The sequence below is a fragment of the Doryrhamphus excisus genome, chromosome 2 (genome assembly GCF_030265055.1).
Source record: "Doryrhamphus excisus isolate RoL2022-K1 chromosome 2, RoL_Dexc_1.0, whole genome shotgun sequence".
NCBI lineage: Eukaryota > Metazoa > Chordata > Actinopteri > Syngnathiformes > Syngnathidae > Doryrhamphus > Doryrhamphus excisus.
In genome coordinates this window covers 31,434,823-31,454,144 of record NC_080467.1, presented here as the reverse complement: position 1 = coordinate 31,454,144, position 19,322 = coordinate 31,434,823, and the positions used below count along the sequence as shown (strand labels likewise).

The 19,322-nt window shown below is 37.7% G+C and overlaps 1 protein-coding gene across 3 annotated transcripts in view; it reads right to left on the bottom strand.

Annotated features, from left to right (window-relative positions):
- Positions 1 to 8,049: 8,049 nt before the first annotated feature.
- The window catches only part of htr4 (5-hydroxytryptamine receptor 4), a 71,106-nt gene continuing 59,833 nt past the window's right edge, over positions 8,050 to 19,322 (bottom strand). Inside the window, exons 7-8 of one of the 3 annotated variants that reach the window (XM_058064218.1) lie at positions 16,020 to 16,122; positions 8,050 to 10,166 (exon numbers count right to left, since the gene is read on the bottom strand). In XM_058064218.1, the coding sequence (XP_057920201.1) occupies positions 16,059 to 16,122 (64 nt within the window). In that variant the 3' untranslated portion in view covers positions 8,050 to 10,166; positions 16,020 to 16,058. The remainder of the gene's footprint in view (positions 10,167 to 16,019; positions 16,123 to 19,322) is intronic. The other 2 variants (XM_058064219.1, XM_058064217.1) reach the window with 2 other exon arrangements.

Genomic DNA, 19,322 nt, shown 5'->3' with positions numbered 1-19,322 from the left:
TGTAACGTCAGAGAACGTTTTGAAGGAAAAGTTTCTTCAACAAAAAAATGAAAACATGTCGGAGAAGAAAAAGAAAAAGAACATGTTTCAGATAACGAGATTTGCGCGTTTGGAAGTGAGCCCTAAAAAAAAAAGTTCGGGATGGCTCAAAACGCTCTGTTTTGAAAAGGCGGAGTAAAACCGTTTCTTTGTGATGTCACAGATGGACTTCCTTATATGGTTCATTTAGAAACATTTTGGTTTTGTGAGCAATCTGTATGACATACCACTGCAAAAACGCTCGTCAAAGATCCTCTATATCACAGACAGTTGTACCGCCTGCCGAATGAGACCGATGGCGACAGTTTGACCCTGGAACAGATCGTTTACATTTCCATTTTAAATGAGAGCTCGGAAGTCAAGAAGCATGGAATCATGATGAAGATGTTTGACTTTGGAAAGGGGAGGTGATGTTGGGGTGTGTATTGGGGGCTGTGTCACCATGGCAACCGCATCATCAGCACACCGCCCTCTTGTCGTCCCCGTCTTTAAGTTTTCCAGCAGGAAAGTAGCATGACGGCGTGCAGGAAGACACGTACGCTGATGATTTATCGCCGCTGTAACGTCAGAGAACGTTTTGAAGGAAAAATTTCTTCAACAAAAAAATGAAAACATGTCGGAGAAGAAAAAGAAGAAGAACATGTTTCAGATAACGAGATTTGCGCGTTTGGAAGTGAGCCCTAAAAAAAAGTTTGGGATGGCTCAAAACGCTCTGTTTTGAAAAGGCGGGGTAAAGTTGTTTCTTTGTGATGTCACAGATGGACTTCCTTATATGGTTCATTTAGAAACATTTTGGTTTTGTGAGCAATCTGTATGACATACCACTGCAAAAACGCTCGTCAAAGATCCTCTATATCACAGACAGTTGTACCGCCTGCCGAATGAGAGCGATGGCGACAGTTTGACCCTGGAACAGATCATTTCCATTTTAAATGAAAGCTCGGAATTCAAGGATCATGGAATCATGATGAAGATGTTTGACTTTGGAAAGGGGAGGTGATGTTGGGGTGTGTATCAGGGATGTGTCACCATGGCAACCGCATCATCATCTTGTCTTGTCGTCCCCGTCTTCAAGTTTTCCAGCAGGAAAGTAGCATGATAGCATGCAGGAAAACACTAACGCTAATGATTTATCGCCGCTGTAAGGTCCGAGAACGTTTTGAAGGAAAAGTTTCTTCAACAAAAAAATGAGAACATGTCGGAGAAGAAGAAGAAGAAGAAGAACACTTCATTGACTTCGTTCCCTCCTTGATGGAAATAATCACATGACACGTCACGCACTGTCCAACACGCTCATGCTAGCGTCCATCAGAACAGTCCAACATGTCTTCCTTGGGAGTTCTTGTCAAGTCAGCGTGACCACGAGGCGGCCATCTGTCAGGACCACGACATGACAATTACCCGCAACGCCATCAAGGCGCCGTTTGTCATCAGCGTCACACTGGCCCACCGTTATTGGTCCTGGCAGGACGGACGCTGCCGGGAACGTCCATTACTCGCCTTCGACTCGCCTAAGATGAAGGCTTAAGCAAGTCAAAATGTGACAAACATTTCTCCGTGCGATGCAGTAGATTTCTACAAACACTAAAATACACAAATAGTAGTCAAAGATCCTTTTAAAGACAGACCTACTACAATAACGCACGTCAAAGATCCTCTATGAGACAGACCAACAGCAATAACACTAGTCAAAGATCCTCTATGAGACAGGCTTACTGCAAAAACACCAGTCAAAGATCTTCTATATGACAGACTTACCTACTGCAAAAATGCTAGTCAAAGATCCTATATGAGAAAGGATTACTGCAAAACCACTGGTTAAAGATCCAATGATAGGTGGGGGGGATATGCTTTTTTTAGTCAAAGATCCTCAATGAGACGTCTGTCTCGACAGCAAAAACACTAGTCAGAGATCCTCTATGAGACACGCTTACTTCAAAAACACAAGCCAAAGATCATATGCTTTTTTAAGGGCCTACTACTGCAAAAATGCTAGTCAAAGATCCTCTATGAGACAGACCAACAGCAATAACACTAATCAAAGATCCTCTATGAGACAGTCTTACTGCAAAAACACTAGTCAAAGATCCTCTATGAGATCGACCGACAGCAAAAACACTCGTCAAAGATTCTTTATGGGACAGACCTATGTAAAAATGCTAGTCAAAGATCCTCTATGAGAAAGGCTTACTGCAAAACCACTGGTTAAAGATCCTGTGATAGGAGGGGCGATGCTTTTTTAGGGCCTACTACTGTAAAAACGCTAGTCAATGATCATATATGAGACAAACCGACAGCAAAAACACTAGTCAAAGATCTTTTATGAAACAGACCTATCTAAAAATGCTAGTCAAAGATCCTCTATGAGACAGGCTTACTGCAAAAACACAAGCCAAAGATCTTCTATATGACAGACCCACCTACTGCAAAAATGCTAGTCAAAGATCCTCTGTATGACACGCTTACTTAAAAATGCCAGTCAAGATCCTACATAAGAAAGGCTTATTGCAAAACCACTGGTTAAAGATCCTATGATAGGAGGGGCTATGCTTTTTTTTAGGGCCTACTACTGTAAAAATGCAAGTCAAAGATCCTCTATGAGACAGACCGACAGCAAAAACACTAGTCAAAGATCTTTTATGAAACAGACCTATCTAAAAATGCTAGTCAAAGATCCTCTATGAGACAGGCTTACTGCAAAAACACAAGCCAAAGATCTTCTATATGACAGACCCACCTACTGCAAAAATGCTAGACAAATATCCTTTGTATGACACTCTTAAAAATGCCAGTCAAAGATCCTATATGAGAATAGCCTACTGCAAAACCACTGATTAAAGATCCTATGATAGGTGGGGCTATGCCTACTAACGCAAAAATGCTAGTCAAAGATCCTCTATGAGACAGACCGACAGCAAAAACACTAGTCAAAGATCCTTTATGGGACAGACCTACGTATAAATGCAAGTCAAAGATCCTCTATGAGACAGGCTTACTGCAAAAACACGAGCCAAAGATCTTCTATTTGACAGACCAACCTACTGCAAAAATGCTAGTCAAAGATCCTCTGTATGACACGCCTATTTAAAAATGCCAGTCAAAGATCCTATATGAGAAAGGGTTATTGCAAAACCAATGGTTAAAGATCCTATGATAGGAGGGGCTATGCTTTTTTTTAGGGCCTATTACTGTAAAAATGCTAGTCAAAGATCCTCTATGAGACAGACCAACAGCAAAAACACTAGTCAAAGATCCTTCATGGGACAGACCTACATATAAATGCGAGTCAAAGATCCTCTATGAGAAAGGCTTACTGCAAAAATATGAGCCAAAGATCTTCTATATGACAGACCCACCTACTGCAAAAATGCTAGTCAAAGATCCTCTGTATGACATGCTTACTTAAAAATGCCAGTCAAAGATCCTATATGAGAAAGGTTTTCTGCAAAAACCACTGGTTAAAGATCCTATGATAGGAAGGGCTATGCTTTTTTTAGAGCCTACTACTGTAAAAATGCAAGTCAAAGATCCTCTATGAGACAGACTAACAGCAAAAACACTAGTCAAAGACCCTTTATGGGACAGACCTACGTATAAATGCTAGTCAAAGATCCTCTATGAGACAGACCAACAGCAAAAGCACTAGTCAAAGATCCTTCATGGGACAGACCTACATATAAATACGAGTCAAAGATCCTCTATGAGAAAGGCTTACTGCAAAAATATGAGCCAAAGATCTTCTATATGACAGACCCACCTACTGCAAAAATGCTAGTCAAAGATCCTCTATGAGAAAGGCTTGCTGCAAAAATATGAGCCAAAGATCTTCTATATGACAGACCCACCTACTGCAAAAATGCTAGTCAAAGATCCTTTATGGGACAGACATACGTAAAAATGCTAGTCAAAGATCCTCTATGTGACAAAGTACGACAGAAATCAAAGATCCTTTATATAACAAAAATGCAAGTGAAAGATCAACATGACAGGAATGTTGTTTCTGGAAGTTGGATGTTGTTATTTGGTGTACCTAATGAAGTGGCCTGAATATGATAATGAGGCATGACAGAGAGCCAGAAACGGTCCTCAGGTGTGGCGACCTTTCACCTGTGGGCTCCTCTTCCTGGGAAATGTCAGCGTCACATGACGGCATCGGCGTTCCCTGGCTGAGTCTTATTCAAGACTCTAACAGACGCTAACATCTTAAATGTCAGTCATGGCGGCCGAGGGACAAAGACTAGCTCTGCTTTTTTTTTTTTTTTTTTTCATTCCTTCGCCCCCCCCTCCCTCCCTCCTCCCTGCCGAGCGATTACAGACGGACGCTGAGACGGAAAATCCATGGAAGACGAGGCACAAATGAAATGCTTTCACACCAGGATGACGGAATAATGACCAGTGTCCGTCTTGCCATTTGCACATGAAAGAGCAAAAGTCTAATTTTAGCTAGTCAAAGATCCTCTACACGACAGGAGGACTCAGCTGTTTTCAAGGACATACTGCAAAAATTCTAGTTAAAGATCAAATGCAAAAATGTGAGTCAAAGATCCTCTACGTGACAGGAGGGCTCGGCTATTTTCAAGGACATACTGCAAAAATTCTGGTCAAAGATCCTTGATCTGATAGACCTACTGCAAAAATGTAAAAAGATCAAAAGTCAAAGATTCTCTGGATGACACTAGTCAAAGATCCTCTATTTTACAGGGGCTGCTTTTATGGATGGACTGTAAAAACACCAGTCAAAGATCCTTTACACAGCAGACCTATTGAAAAACACTAGTCAAAGATCCTTTATATGACAGACGAATTGAAAAACACTAGTCAAAGATCCTTTATACAGCAGACCTATTGGAAAACACTAGTCAAAGAGCCTTTATACAGCAGACCTATTGAAAAACACTAGTCAAAGATCCTTTATATGACAGACCTATTGAAAAACACTCGTCAAAGATCCTTTATACAACAGTCCTATTGAAAAACACCAGTCAAAGATCCTTTATATGACAGACCTATTGAAAAACACTAGTCAAAGATCCTTTATATGACAGACCTATTGAAAAACACCAGTCAAAGATCCTTTATATGGCAGACCTATTGAAAAACACTAGTCAAAGATCCTTGATAAAACAGACCTATTGAAAAACACTAGTCAAAGATCCTTTATACAACAGACCTATTAAAAAACACTAGTCAAAGATCCTTTATACGACAGACCTATTGAAAAACACTAGTCAAAGATCCTATTGAAAAACACTCGTCAAAGATCCTTTATAGAACAGACCTATTGAAAAACACTAGTCAAAGATCCTTTATATGACAGACCTATTGAAAAACACTAGTCAAAGATCCTTTATATGACAGACCTACGTACTGCAAAAACACTAGTCAAAGATCCTATTGAAAAACACTAGTCAAAGATCCTTTATACAACAGACCTATTGAAAAACACCAGTCAAAGATCCTTTATATGACAGACCTACGTACTGAAAAAACACTAGTCAAAGATCCTTTATATGACAAACCAATTGAAAAACACTAGTCAAAGATCCTATTGAAAAACACTAGTCAAAGATCCTATTGAAAAACACGAGTCAAAGATCCTATTGAAAAACACGAGTCAAAGATCCTTTATATGACAGACCTACGTACTACAAAAACACTAGTCAAAGATCCTTTATATGACAAACCAATTGAAAAACACTTATCAAAGATCCTTTATATGACAGCCAATTGAAAAACACTTATCAAAGATCCTTTATATGACAGCCAATTGAAAAACACCAGTCAAAGATCCTTTATATGACAGATCTATTGAAAAACACCAGTCAAAGATCCTTTATATGACAAACCAATTGAAAAACACTTATCAAAGATCCTTTATATGACAGCCAATTGACAAACACTAGTCAAAGATCCTTGAAAAGACAGACCTATTAAAAACACTAATCAAAGATCCTTTATATGATTGAAAAACACTAGTCCAAGAAACAGTTTTTGACAGTCTTGGGTCTAAGAGGTCAAAGGTTAAGAGATTCAGGGTGAACGGTTCACTCTCGATGCGTCGTGCGATGCTCTGCTCGGGTTCACGAACAAACATCTTCCGACGTCTTTTGGCTTCAAAGTTGCGGCGTCGAGGCGTCCGTTCCTCCCGGCGCTGGCGCTGATTGGGCTCATTAATTTGGCAGGAAGTGGGCGAGCGGGAGCGTGCTAATGCAGGACTCGAGCGGAGCTTCCCACACGTGCGCGGCGGCGCACGTACAACCTCACACGGATGTCATGGAAACTGCAGGCGAAAACGCACACGCACAAAACGCTTGGGAATTGATCATAAAACGGCTGCTCTGTGGTCTAGTTTGTCTGAAATGCAGTACAGTGCACTTCAAGAAGTACTAAGTGTACTTACTTCCTGGTCAGTGCAACATGTTGAGTGCGCCAGTTCACACCAGTTTATTACTTAATTTTATTAAAAAATTATAGATTTTCCACATATTTTTACAATATTATTCTAGGAAAAATATTCAGATTTTTTTCTAGTAATATTGTGGCTTTATTCTCATTTTTTTTTGTCTTATTTTTGTGGTTTTATTAAAAATATTTTCATATTAAATAATGCTGTTTTTAAATTTTTTGCTGATTTTATGCTAATTTTAATTTCATGATATTTTGACTTTATTCTTGTGGTTTTATTCAAATTGTTTTCATGTAAAATAATACCGTTTTTTTTTTCATTTTTGCAGATTTTATGCTAATTTTAATTCCATGATATTTTGACTTTATTTTTGTGGTTTTATTCAATTTTTTTCATATAAAATAATGCTGTTTTTTAAATTGTTGCTGATTTTATTGTAATTTTAATTCCATGATATTTTGACTTTATTCTTGTGGTTTTATTCACATTTTTTTCATGTAAAATAATACTGTTTTTTTTTATTTTTGCAGATTTTATGCTAATTTTAATTCCATGATATTTGGACTTTATTCTTGTAATATTATAAGTTTTTCCTCAACTGAATTTTCCCAGAATTTTTTCTGAAATATTTCCTCTGTAATTTTAATTAATTTTAAAGTATTTATGATTCCATTTTTATTTCATTAAAGTTTTTCTCATATCATTACAACTTGTTGTAATATTTTCTCGTAATATTTTGACTATTTATTCTCCCCCACTTTTGTCAATTTTATACCCATAATATTTTGACTTTATTTTCAAAATATCATAATTTTCCCAAAATGCAGCTTTATTATTTTTTGTTTCACGTAAAATGAATGACTTTAGAAAATGACACATTTTTCTTTAATATTTCAACTTGAATTTTAATTAAATTTTACATTTTAAATAAATATGCAATATATATTAATAAATAAATTATTTGAACAATCATATTTTTTATTAAATTATTTCATTGCAAATAATTAATTTACATTTTTCTCATAATATTACAACAATACCTCAAATTTATTCTTGTAAAATTACTGCTGTTTTTTTTACTCAATTTTTGCTGTTATGCTTCACATAAAATGACAACTTTTTTTTTCAATAAATAAAATAAAATAAAATAAAATTAAGAATAAAAATAAAAAAATAAATAAAATAAATTTTTTCTTTAATATTTAAACTTTTCTACATTTAAAATGAAGTGATAAATCTTACAATAACAATAAATTTAACTTTAAAAAATAATCATGTTGCACTGCACCATTAAAAAAAGAATAAATAATGTGACCTTCATTCAGGTTTTTATCGTTTAAAACATTATTTGAGACGATGATTGTAATAAAATCTGACATTTAATAAATCCACATGATATTTAACAAGACTAATGTTTCATTTATTCCAGTAAAGGTCAATTAAGTCAAAAGTAGCATAGGTTGAAGTATGAATTATGATTCCCCAGCAGGGCTGCAAATGATTCTTCTGATGCCTCAACTGTGTCGATATTCATATATATTCATGAGTGAGTACCGAAACGTCCCACAGTCAGTGAAGTGATTGACCACGCATGCACCCGGCGCTCCATAAAATCTCTTTTTATTTACATTTTTTTTTTTTTTTTTACAACCTGCTCGCTCGCTTGTTTTCTTGGCAACACAAAGCAGAATGTCAATCAATAGAAATAGTTGACACGGAAAAGCGTTCCTCTATTATGGATCTCCACGGTTATTTGGACGGCGATTTGGAGCAGACGGAAAAGTGCTTGTGCTTCACGGAGAGCGGATCACAGTTTGAATAGAACCGCTTAAAAAAAAAACGATGGAAAAACATGGCGAAAAAAAATGACAAGAAGTCGGGGGAAATACGCCACAAGGACAAAAGTACTGGGACACCTCAAGTGGATTTATCGTAGGGGGTGGAACGCTACCCGGAATTCCGACACTGGCGGACCGGTTTTCCAAGCGGGACACTTTAAGTTAAAGCCTGAAAGTTGGAATTTGACATAAAAAAATAAACATTACATGACAAAATATTGCAATGTTATGAGAACAAATTCAGAAAAAATGAAGGAAAAAATATCAAAAAAATGGAAATTTTACCAAAAATTTGTTCCAAGACAAAAATAATAATTTATATAATTAATAATAATTAATTAAAAATAATTTAGATAATCTAGAATGCAGTTTTAATATGAGAAAAATAAAAATTTTAGTAGAAAATGTTCCAATGGTTTTGACTGTTTTTTTACCAGTCCAAAGTTTAGAGACACTTTACCATGTTAGTTAATGACAAAGTGTCTCCAAACTTTTGACTGGTGCATTCAAAAAAACAGTCCAAAGTTTAGAGACACTTTACCATGTTAGTGAATGAGAAAGTGTCTCCAAACTTTTGACTGGTGCATACAAAAAAAACAGTCCAAAGTTTAGAGACACTTTACCATGTTAGTGAATGAGAAAGTGTCTCCAAACTTTTGACTGATGCTACAAAAAAACAGTCCAAAGTTTAGAGACACTTTACCATGTTAGTGAATGAGAAAGTGTCTCCAAACTTTTGACTGATGCTACAAAAAAACAGTCCAAAGTTTAGAGACACTTTACCATGTTAGTGAATGAGAAAGTGTCTCCAAACTTTTGACTGGTGCATACAAAAAAAACAGTCCAAAGTTTAGAGACACTTTACCATGTTAGTGAATGAGAAAGTGTCTCAAAACTTTTGTAGTTTTAGTTCAATACTTCCTATTGATTTGACTTGTAAGCTAAGCTCCGCCCACACATAATCTGTCCTCGCCTCGTTTTGGTGTTTTAGTTTCCTAGCACCTGTGCTAATGAGCACCATCAAAGCCCGCAACGAAGGAGCATCGGTCGGGCGAAGGAGGTGGGAGGTCTCGAGGAGGTCACTTCCTGTGATGCTACACGTCTACGGCGCCGATCGTCGCTTTGAAATGAGGAAAAACATACCAGTGCTTTAATGCCCTTGGAGATTGTAGTACTACTTCCTGCGACTACATTCATGATATTTTGAAGTAAGAACAGAAGCGTCGAGAAAAAGGGTGGAGTCGGCGCCCCCTAATGGACGGGAGGGCAGAGAAAAAAAAGACATACAGAAAGGTCCTTGAAGAGAGATAAAAAGTAATGGCGTGGATGTAAACATGTTAGCTAGTACTTGTACATTCCTTATACAGATGCTGATGTGTCATGTGACCATGTGGAGGAGGTGGACACAGACATACACACGCATGCACACGCACACACACACACACACACACACGCATTCCTGAGCAGCTTTAACTCCCCATGTGAACACAATCAAGTCCAACAGAATCAGATGTGGAACCAAACCGGAGCGGGACACCAACCTCTACCGGGCCCCATCCTCGGGAAGCCATTTTGTCCCGTGACAGTTTTTCCTTCAAAGCTCCGCCAGGCGGAAAAGAATCCCCGGGGGGGGCGGTGCTGATCCTCGAATGCTGCCGAGCCTCGTCGTAGCAACTTTGGGCCGGAAACGGAGCCGGAAGCGGTTTCAGTTTGAAACCGGTCGCGTGTCTAGAGACGCCGTCTCTGGCGCGCAAATCCTGTTCCTGCGAATCGGGTCAGGTCAGGTCGGGAGAGCGGAGGCGTTGCGTCACAAGCAGGACTCGGAGTTGGCGTGCGGCGTTTTTTTGTCCTGCTTTGTGTAGTTCCCGTTGAGCACAGCGTACCTGGGAGGGAAGACAGAACAAACATGAAGCGTCTCGCATGCACTTTAATACATGCTAAGTGGTAGCATCACAGTTTGGTACTGCACGAGTGCTGCTGCTACTGGAGGAGCTATGGTTCAATGTGGAAAACAGTGTAAATATTTGGCAACCCAAGTGAGTAACAAGATGAAGTCAAACATATTGGTGGAAGCATCACGGTGCAAGGCCGCACACGAGTGCTGCTGGTACTGAAGGAGCTATGGTTCAATGCGGAAACAATGTAAATATTTGGCAACCCAAGTGAGTAACAAGATGAAGTCAAGCATGGTGGCGGAAGCATCATGGCGCAAGGCTGCACGAGTGCTGCTGGTACTGGAGGAGCTATGGTTCAATGAGGAAAACTGTAAATATTTGGCAACACATGTGAGTAACAAGATGAAGTCAAGCATGGTGCTGGAAGCGTCATGGCGCAAGGCTGCACGAGTGCTGCTGGTACTGGAGGAGCTATGGTTCAATGAGGAAAACTGTAAATATTTGGCAACCCAAGTGAGTAACAAGATGAAAGCAAGCATGGTGGTGGAAGCATCATGGCGCAAGGCTGCACGAGTGCTGCTGGTAATGGAGGAGCTATGGTTCAATGAGGAAAACAATGTAAATATCCGTCAACCCAAGTGAGTTTCAAGATGAAGTCAAGCATGGTGGTGGACGCATAATGGCGCAGAGCTGCACGAGTGCTGCTGGTACTGGAGGAGCTATGGTTCAATGAGGAAAACTGTAAATATTTGGCAACCCAAGTGAGTAACAAGATGAAGTCAAGCATGCTGGTGGAAGCATCACGGTGCAAGGCTGCACGAGTGCTGCTGGTACTGGAGGAGCTATGGTTCAATGAGGAAAACTGTAAATATTTGGCAACCCAAGTAAGTAACAAGATGAAGTCAAACATAGTGGTAGCAGCATCATGGCACAAGGCTGCACGAGTGCTGCTGGTACTGGAGGAGCTATGGTTCAATGAGGAAAACTGTAAATATTTGGCAACCCAAGTGAGTAAGAAGATGAAGTCAAGCATGGTGACGGAAGCATCATGGCGCAAGGCTGCACGAGTGCTGCTGGTCCTGGAGGAGCTATGGTTCAATGAGTAAAACACTGCAACTATTTGGCAACCCAAGTGAGTAACAAGATGAAGTCAAGCATGGTGGTGGAAGCATGGTGGCGGAAGCATCATGGCGCAAGGCTGCACGAGTGCTGCTGGTACTGGAGGAGCTATGGTTCAACGAGGAAAATTGTAAATATTTGGCAACCCAAGTGAGTAACAAGATGAAGTCAAGCATGGTAGTGGAAGCATCATGGCGCAAGGCTGCACGAGTGCTGCTGGTACTGGAGAAGCTATGGTTCAATGAGGGAAACTGTAAATATTTGGCAACCCAAGTGAGTAGTGAATAGTTATTAGTTTCAGAAATGAGTCCTGTCCCTTTAAGAAAGACTTCTAAACCAACTTCTACTTCCTCCCAGCTCCCAACAGGCTGCAATTATCTTGTGTCTCCAAGCTGTAGCGCCCGCTCCTGCTTTGGCACGCACTTGACGGCGTCCTTCGTCCTGTGCGTGGAAGCTCCTCCTCCCGAGCTGCTGGTCACATGGGCGGTCAGCTGAGTGCATACAGCAGTACCATTCAAAGAGCTATGACGCCTTGGGCTCACTTATAGCTCTGAAAATGGCGCTGCGGTCTGCAACAAAGGCCAATGGCGGCCGGCGGCGTCACGCTCCATTCTCTCTCTCACGCACGTGCACACGCCCACGTGCACGCACACTCACATACAATTATGCATCAGAGTAGCAAACAATAAATAAATGTCAGAAAATAAAAGTCATATTAGAACAAGAAAAAAGGTCATAATTTTACTAGAATATTAAATACATATTCATAAATAAAATATTGAGAGAAAAAAGTCATATTCTATTGAGAAAAAAGGTAATATTTTTGCAAGAATAAAGTCATATTATTAAGAGAAAAAATGTCTATTCTAATGAGAAAAAAGATTGTAATTTCACAAGAATTAAGTTAGAATATTAAGAATATTGTTTTATTATAATCAGAAAAAAATTCTGATTTTACAAGAATAAAGTCAAAATATTAAGGAAGAATTGTGTATTCTAATTAGAAAAAAGGTTGGAATTTAACAAGAATAAGTCAAAATATTAATGAAAAAATTGTGTATTCTAATGAGAAAAAAGGTTGGATTTTCACAAGAATTAAGTTAGAATATTAAAAATTTTGTTTTATTATAATCAGAAAAAATGTCTGATTTTACAAGAATAAAGTCAAAATATTAAGAGAAAAAATTGTGTATTCTAATGAGAAAAAAGGCAGTAATTTTACAAGAATATAAATAAAAATAAATAAAAAATATTAAAAGAAAAAAAATATGTGGATTTTAATTAGGAAAAAAGGTTGGAATTTCACAAGAATAAAGTCAGAATATTAAGAAAACAATTTTGTATTCTAATGAGAAAAATCTATGTAATTTTGCAAGAATAAAGTCATAAAATTATTTTTTATTATAATCAGAAAAAAGTCATAATTTTACAAAAATAAAATCAAAATATTAACAAAAAAATGTATACTAATGACAAAAATGGTTGTAATTTCACAACACTAAAGTCAGAATATTAAGAAACAATTTGTATTATAAATATAAAATAAATTTTTAATTTTACAAGAAAAAAGTCAGAATATTATGAGAAAAAAACTTGTATACTGAGAGAAAAAGGCACCAATTTTTTTTTAGAATAAATTTGTAATATTGTCAGAAAAAATAATGTCATTTTATTCGCAAGAAAAAGGCACCAATTTTTTTTTAGAATAAATTTGTAATATGTCGGAAAAAATAATGTCATTTTATTCGCAAGAAAAAGGCACCAATTTTTTTTAATAAATTTGTAATATTATCAGAAAAAATAATGTCATTTTAGAAGCAAGAAAAAGGCACCAATTTTTTGAGAATAAATTTGTAATATTATCAGAAAAAATAATGTCATTTTAATAGCAAGAAAAAGGCACCAATTTTTTTTGAATAAATTTGTAATATTGTCAGGAAAAATAATGTCATTTTAGTAGCAAAAAAAGGCACCTTTTTTTTTTTTATAAATTTGTAATATTATCAGGAAAAATAATGTCATTTTAGTGGCAAAGTGTTCAAACATAAAAAAAAAAATACATAATTCTTTATGAGGGAATCAAGAAGTACTTGCATGCTTATTTATCACAGCTACGGGACATGAAAAGTGTCGAAACACGTCCGTCCCTTAATCACGTCCCCAGAAGACGACTTCTAACAAGTATTTCCCCAAAGGTTCCATTCCCGTTTCTTCAATTCCCTTGTATTTGTCTTTTTTCCTCCATGTTGCGTTGAGTTGCATGAGTGCTCTTTGAGCTGCGCTATCAGCAGCATTACGGCGGCGGTACGATTACAGGAGCCCCCCCGTGGTGTCAACAAACTGGAATAATGGCTTCTTGTTATTTTTTTATTATTTTTTTTCACACTTAATCCTGGCGTGCAGACGTTGCGCATCCCCGGAGTCATTTCATTCCCGACGCAGCCTGAGCGACTTCTCTGATTAATTGAATACATCGGAAGCGCTTTCACGCACTGTTAATTCACATTAATCATACTTTTGTATTTTTGAATTTGCGTTCAATTATGCACTAAACAAATTCTACTGACGCTAAATCAAGTATAAATATATTAAATGTTACCAGCAAATATTATTAGTACTTATTTCTACTATAAAGCTGTTTATTATTTACATTTATACATATTTTACCAACACATTTTAGGTTTGAGTGGTTACCATTGATAGCACCAAGTACCGGAAATGCTAACATGCTAACAGTCAGCACCTAGCATGCCATGTGTATAAATGTTTGCGTTTGCGGTCACAAAGCTCACTTGCTAACATAAGCACACTAAGAAAGGACCCATGCTAACTACTGCTAAGTTTGTATATAAACGTACTTTCATGAAAATGGATAAAATTCGAATGTAAACATGCTAACACAGCTCCCGTAGACAGCTAATAGGATAGCGTAAATTTACTATTGTGAAAATGGGTAAAATGCTAACACCTAGCATGATAGAGTGACTAAGTAAGTATAAAGCAATGAAAAAGGCTAAAATGCTAACATTGCTAACTGCATTGCTAGGATGTTAGCACCTAACAAGATAAGTTCTTCCCTATGGAAATGCTTAAAATGCTAGCACACTGTGTTTCTAAATTCATACTTGTGGATAAAATGCAAACATGCTAACATAAGCACACTAAGAAAGGACCCATGCTAACTAATGCTAAGTTTGTATATAAACGTACTTTCATGAAAATGGATAAAAGTCGAATGTAAACATGCTAACACAGCTCCCGTAGACAGCTAATAGGATAGCGTAAATTTACTATTATGAAAATGGGTAAAATGCTAACGTTAGTATGCTAACACCTAGCATGATAGAGTGACTAAGTAAGTATATAGCGATTAAAAAGGCTAAAATGCTAACATTGCTAACTGTTAGCATTGCTAGGATGCTAGCGCCTAACAAGATAAGTTCTTCCCTATGGAAATGCTTAAAATGCTAGCACACTGTGTTTCTAAATTCATACTTGTATATGTGGCTAAAATGCAAACATGCTAACATAAACACACTAAGAAAGGACCCATGCTAACTACTGCTAAGTTTGTATATAAATGTACTTTTATGAAAATGGATAAAAATGCTAATGTAAACATGCTAACACAGCTCCCGTAGACAGCTAATAGGATAGCGTAAATTTACTATTATGAAAATGGGTAAAATGCTAACGTTAGTATGCTAACACCTAGCATGATAGAGTGACTAAGTAAGTATATAGCAATTAAAAAAGCTAAACTGCTCACATTGTTAACTGTTAGCATTGCTAGGATGTTAGCACCTAACAAGATAAGTTCTTCCCTATGGAAATGCTTAAAATGCTAGCACACTGTGTTTCTAAATTCATACTTGTGGCTAAAATGCAAACATGCTAACATAAGCACACTAAGAAAGGACCCATGCTAATTACTGCTAAGTTTGTATATATGTACAATGTACTTTACTTCATGAAAATTGATAAAATTTGAATGTAAACATGCTAACACAGCTCCCGTAGACAGCTAATAGGATGGCATAAATTTACTATTATGAAAATGGGTAAAATGCTAATGCTAATCCCTGCTGTGTGTAAAAATGTTTGCGTTTGCGGTCACAAAACTCACTTGCTAACATAAGCACACAAAGAAAGGACCCATGCTAACTAATGCTAAGTTTGTATATAAATGTACTTTACTTCATGAAAATGGATAAAATTCGAATGTAAAAATGCTAACACAGCTCCCGTAGACAGCTAATAGGATAGCGTAAATTTACTATTATGAAAATGGGTAAAATGCTAACGTTAGTATGCTAACACCTAGCATGATAGAGTGACTAAGTCAGTATATAGCAATTAAAAAGCCTAAAATGCTAACATTGCTAACTGTTAGCATTGCAAACATGCTAACATAAGCTTACTAAGAAAGGACCCATGCTAACTACTGCTAAGTTTGCATATAAATGTACTTTCATGAAAGGACCCATGCTAATTACTGCTAAGTGCTAAGTACTTACTGCTAAGTACAGCAATGCAAACAGTTAGCATGCTAATACCTTTTTAAGACAGCCTAACGCCAGGTAGCTAAAACAACTGAACAGTTACCATGTGAGCCCCCTGGATTGATGGCACCAAGTACCGGAAATGCTAACATGCTAACAGTTAGCACCTAGCTAGATAGCACCCAGTGTGTGTATAAATGTTTGCGGTCACAAAACTCACTTGAGAGCGAACCCCGGTGAGAGTGTAGATCTAGAGCAGCTAGACAGGCACTGGTCTGGTGTTGCAGAACCAGAGCAGCAGTTTGGAGGCAGAGGAGCAGCTGCTGGAGAGACCAGGAGGACCCAGGAGGAGAACCAGGAGGAGCACCAGGAGGAGCACCAGGAAGAGGACGGTGGGTTGTGGCAGGAGAAACAAGGAAGGAAAAAGACGAAGTGAATGAAGAGAAGATGGTAAAAGGAGAAGGTGAAGATGATCATCAATGAAGAGAAAAGGTAGATGGCGAAGAAATGAAGAACCAGGGGAGGGAAAGATGGAAAGAGAGGAGTAAAGGAGATGAAAAAAAGGATAAATAAGAGTATGGAAGAGGAGGATCAGACATGGGATGAACGATGGAGAGAAGAAGGTTGATGAAAAGGAGGCATGGAAGGAAAGGAAGGTAGGAGAGAAGAAGGAAGAGAGGACGGAAACAAGGTTAAAGTTCACACGTAACGATGGCAGCTGACTGCTATCTTAGATAGAACTGTTTAGTAATACAACAGTGAGTGTGCTGTGATGGACACTTACCACCCTCCATAGCCACCATCTTGGCTAGGTAACGGAAGGGGAGGAGCTACGGAAGGGGAGGAGCTACCATAACAAAACAAAAACGCCATAATCTCCGCCACAAAGAAGACAAGAAGGATTAGGAGAAGAAAGAGAAGGAATAGAAAGAGGAACTCAGAAGAAGCGAATGTAAACATGCTAACACAGCTCCCGTAGACAGCTAATAGGATAGCATAAATGTATTATTATGAAAATGGGTAAAATGCCATTATTAGTATGCTAACACCTAGCATGATAATGATAAAAATGCTAACATGCTAACAGTTAGCACCTAGCTAGATAGCACTCAGCGCCGAGCATGCCGTGTGTATAAATGTTTGCGTTTGCGGTCACAAAACTCACTTGCTAACATAAGCACACAAAGAAAGGACCCATGCTAACTAGTGCTAAGTTTGTATATGAATGTACTTTCATGAAAATGGATACAATTCGAATGTAAACATGCTAACACAGCTCCCATAGACAGCTAATAGGATAGCGTAAATTTACTATTATGAAAATGGGTAAAATGCTAACATTAGTATGCTAACACCTAGCACCATAGTGTGACTAAGTAAGTATATAGCAATTAAAAAGGCTAAAATTCTAACATTGCTAACTGTTAGCATTGCTAGGATATTAGCACCTAACAAGATAAGTTCTTCCCTATGGAAATGCTTAAAATGCTAGCACACTGTGTTTCTAAATTCATAAATAAAATGCAAACATGCTAACAAAAGCACACTAAGAAAGGACCCATGCTAACTACTGCTAAGTTTGTATATAAATGTACTTTCATGAAAATGGATAAAATTCGAATGTAAACATGCTAACACAGCTCCCATAGACAGCTAATAGGATAGCGTAAATTTACTATTATGAAAATGGGTTGAATGCTAACGTTAGTATGTTAACACCTAGCATGATAGTGTGACTAAGTAAGTATATAGCAATTAAAAAGGCTAAAATGCTAACATTGCTAACTGTTAGCATTGCTAGGATGCTAGCGCTTAACGGCAAAATATGGCAAAATAGTGGTACTGTATGACTCGACGTTCCACCCTACGGAAATGCTTAAAATGCTAGCATGCTATGTTTTCTAAGTTCAAACTTGTAGATGTGGCTAAAATGCAAACATGCTAACATAAGCACACCAAGAAAGCACCCATGCTAATTACTGCTAAGTTTGTATATAAATGTACTTTTATGAAAATTGATAAAATGCTAATGTAAACATGCTAACACAGCTCCCGTAGACAGCTAATAGGTTAGCGTAAATTTACTATTATAAAAATGGGTAAAATGCTAATGTTAAGTAAGCACTAAGACTAAGTATATATCGATTAAAAAGGCAAAAATGCTAACATTGCTAACTGTTAGCATTGCTAGGATGTTAGCACCTAACGAGATATAAATGTACTTTTATGAAAATGGATAACATGCTAATGTAAACATGCTAAGAAGCTTCTGAGTGAAAATTTACTGTTATGAAAATGGGTAAAATGCTAACATTAGTATGCTAACACCTTGCATGATAGTGTGACTAAGTAAGTATATAGCAATTAAAATAGCTAAAATGCTAACATTGCTACATCTTTAACACTTAGCCACCATCTTGGCTAGGTAACAGAAGGGGAGGAGCTACCATAACAAAAAAAAACACCATAATCTCCGCCACTCATCTGAAAAAAGAAAAAAAAGAAGAAAAGAAAAGGAACTCAGAAGAAGAAGGAAACCTGGCAACTTCATGGCCGACACACACACACACACACACACACACATAAAGTTTGTTATTTAACGACCTCGACCCAAATCTGTCCGTGGTGCCCAGGTGTGTGAAACATAACGAGCAGCATCCCTCCGATGAAGCTGCGCCTCATCCTCATTTGGGAGGGCAGCTGCCACCAAACACACACAAACCCGACTGGCAACCCACACCCAAAGTACGAGCCAAAAACTGAAAGTACTCCTATGTCATTACACCCCCCTAATAAAACAGGAATAACTCACTTTGATGTTCCATATATGTTCCGCCAGAAACCCACCTGGTCAGCCAGGAAGAAGACGTAGCAAGAGGGTCTTTGTGGCTATATTTAGTAGCAAGTATTCAGTATTGTAATTTAGCAACTTGTTATGGTCTTATTGGACATTTTTGATGCTAACATAAAATCACATATTGCTCTTCTCAACAAGCAGCGGGTCCTTTTGTTGGACCCGCCCACTTAATAAAAACACACAAAAAAGTGTTTTTTCTTACTTTTTGTCCTCATAAAAATAAATATTAATATAATTTAAAAATATATAATAAATATATCCAATAAACATATATTATTTAAATTTTTAAAAAAATAATAATTATGAAAAATAATAAATATATAACATAAATGAAATAATGGGTTGCACGGCGGTCTAGTGGTTAGCGCGCAGACCTCACAGCTAGGAGACCCGAGTTCAATCCCACCCTTTTGGTTTTGCATGTTCTCCCCGTGCATGCGTGGGGTTTTTTTTCCGGGTACTCCGGTTTTCCTCCCACATTCCCAAAACATGCTAGGTTATAATTAGCGACTCCAAATTGTCCATAGGTATGAATGTGAGTGTGAATGGTTGTTTGTCTATATGTGCCCTGTGATTGGCTGGCTGGCTGGCGACCAGTCCAGGGTGTACCCCGCCTCTCGCCCTGAAGACAACTGGGATAGGCTCCAGCGTGAGGATAAGCGGTAG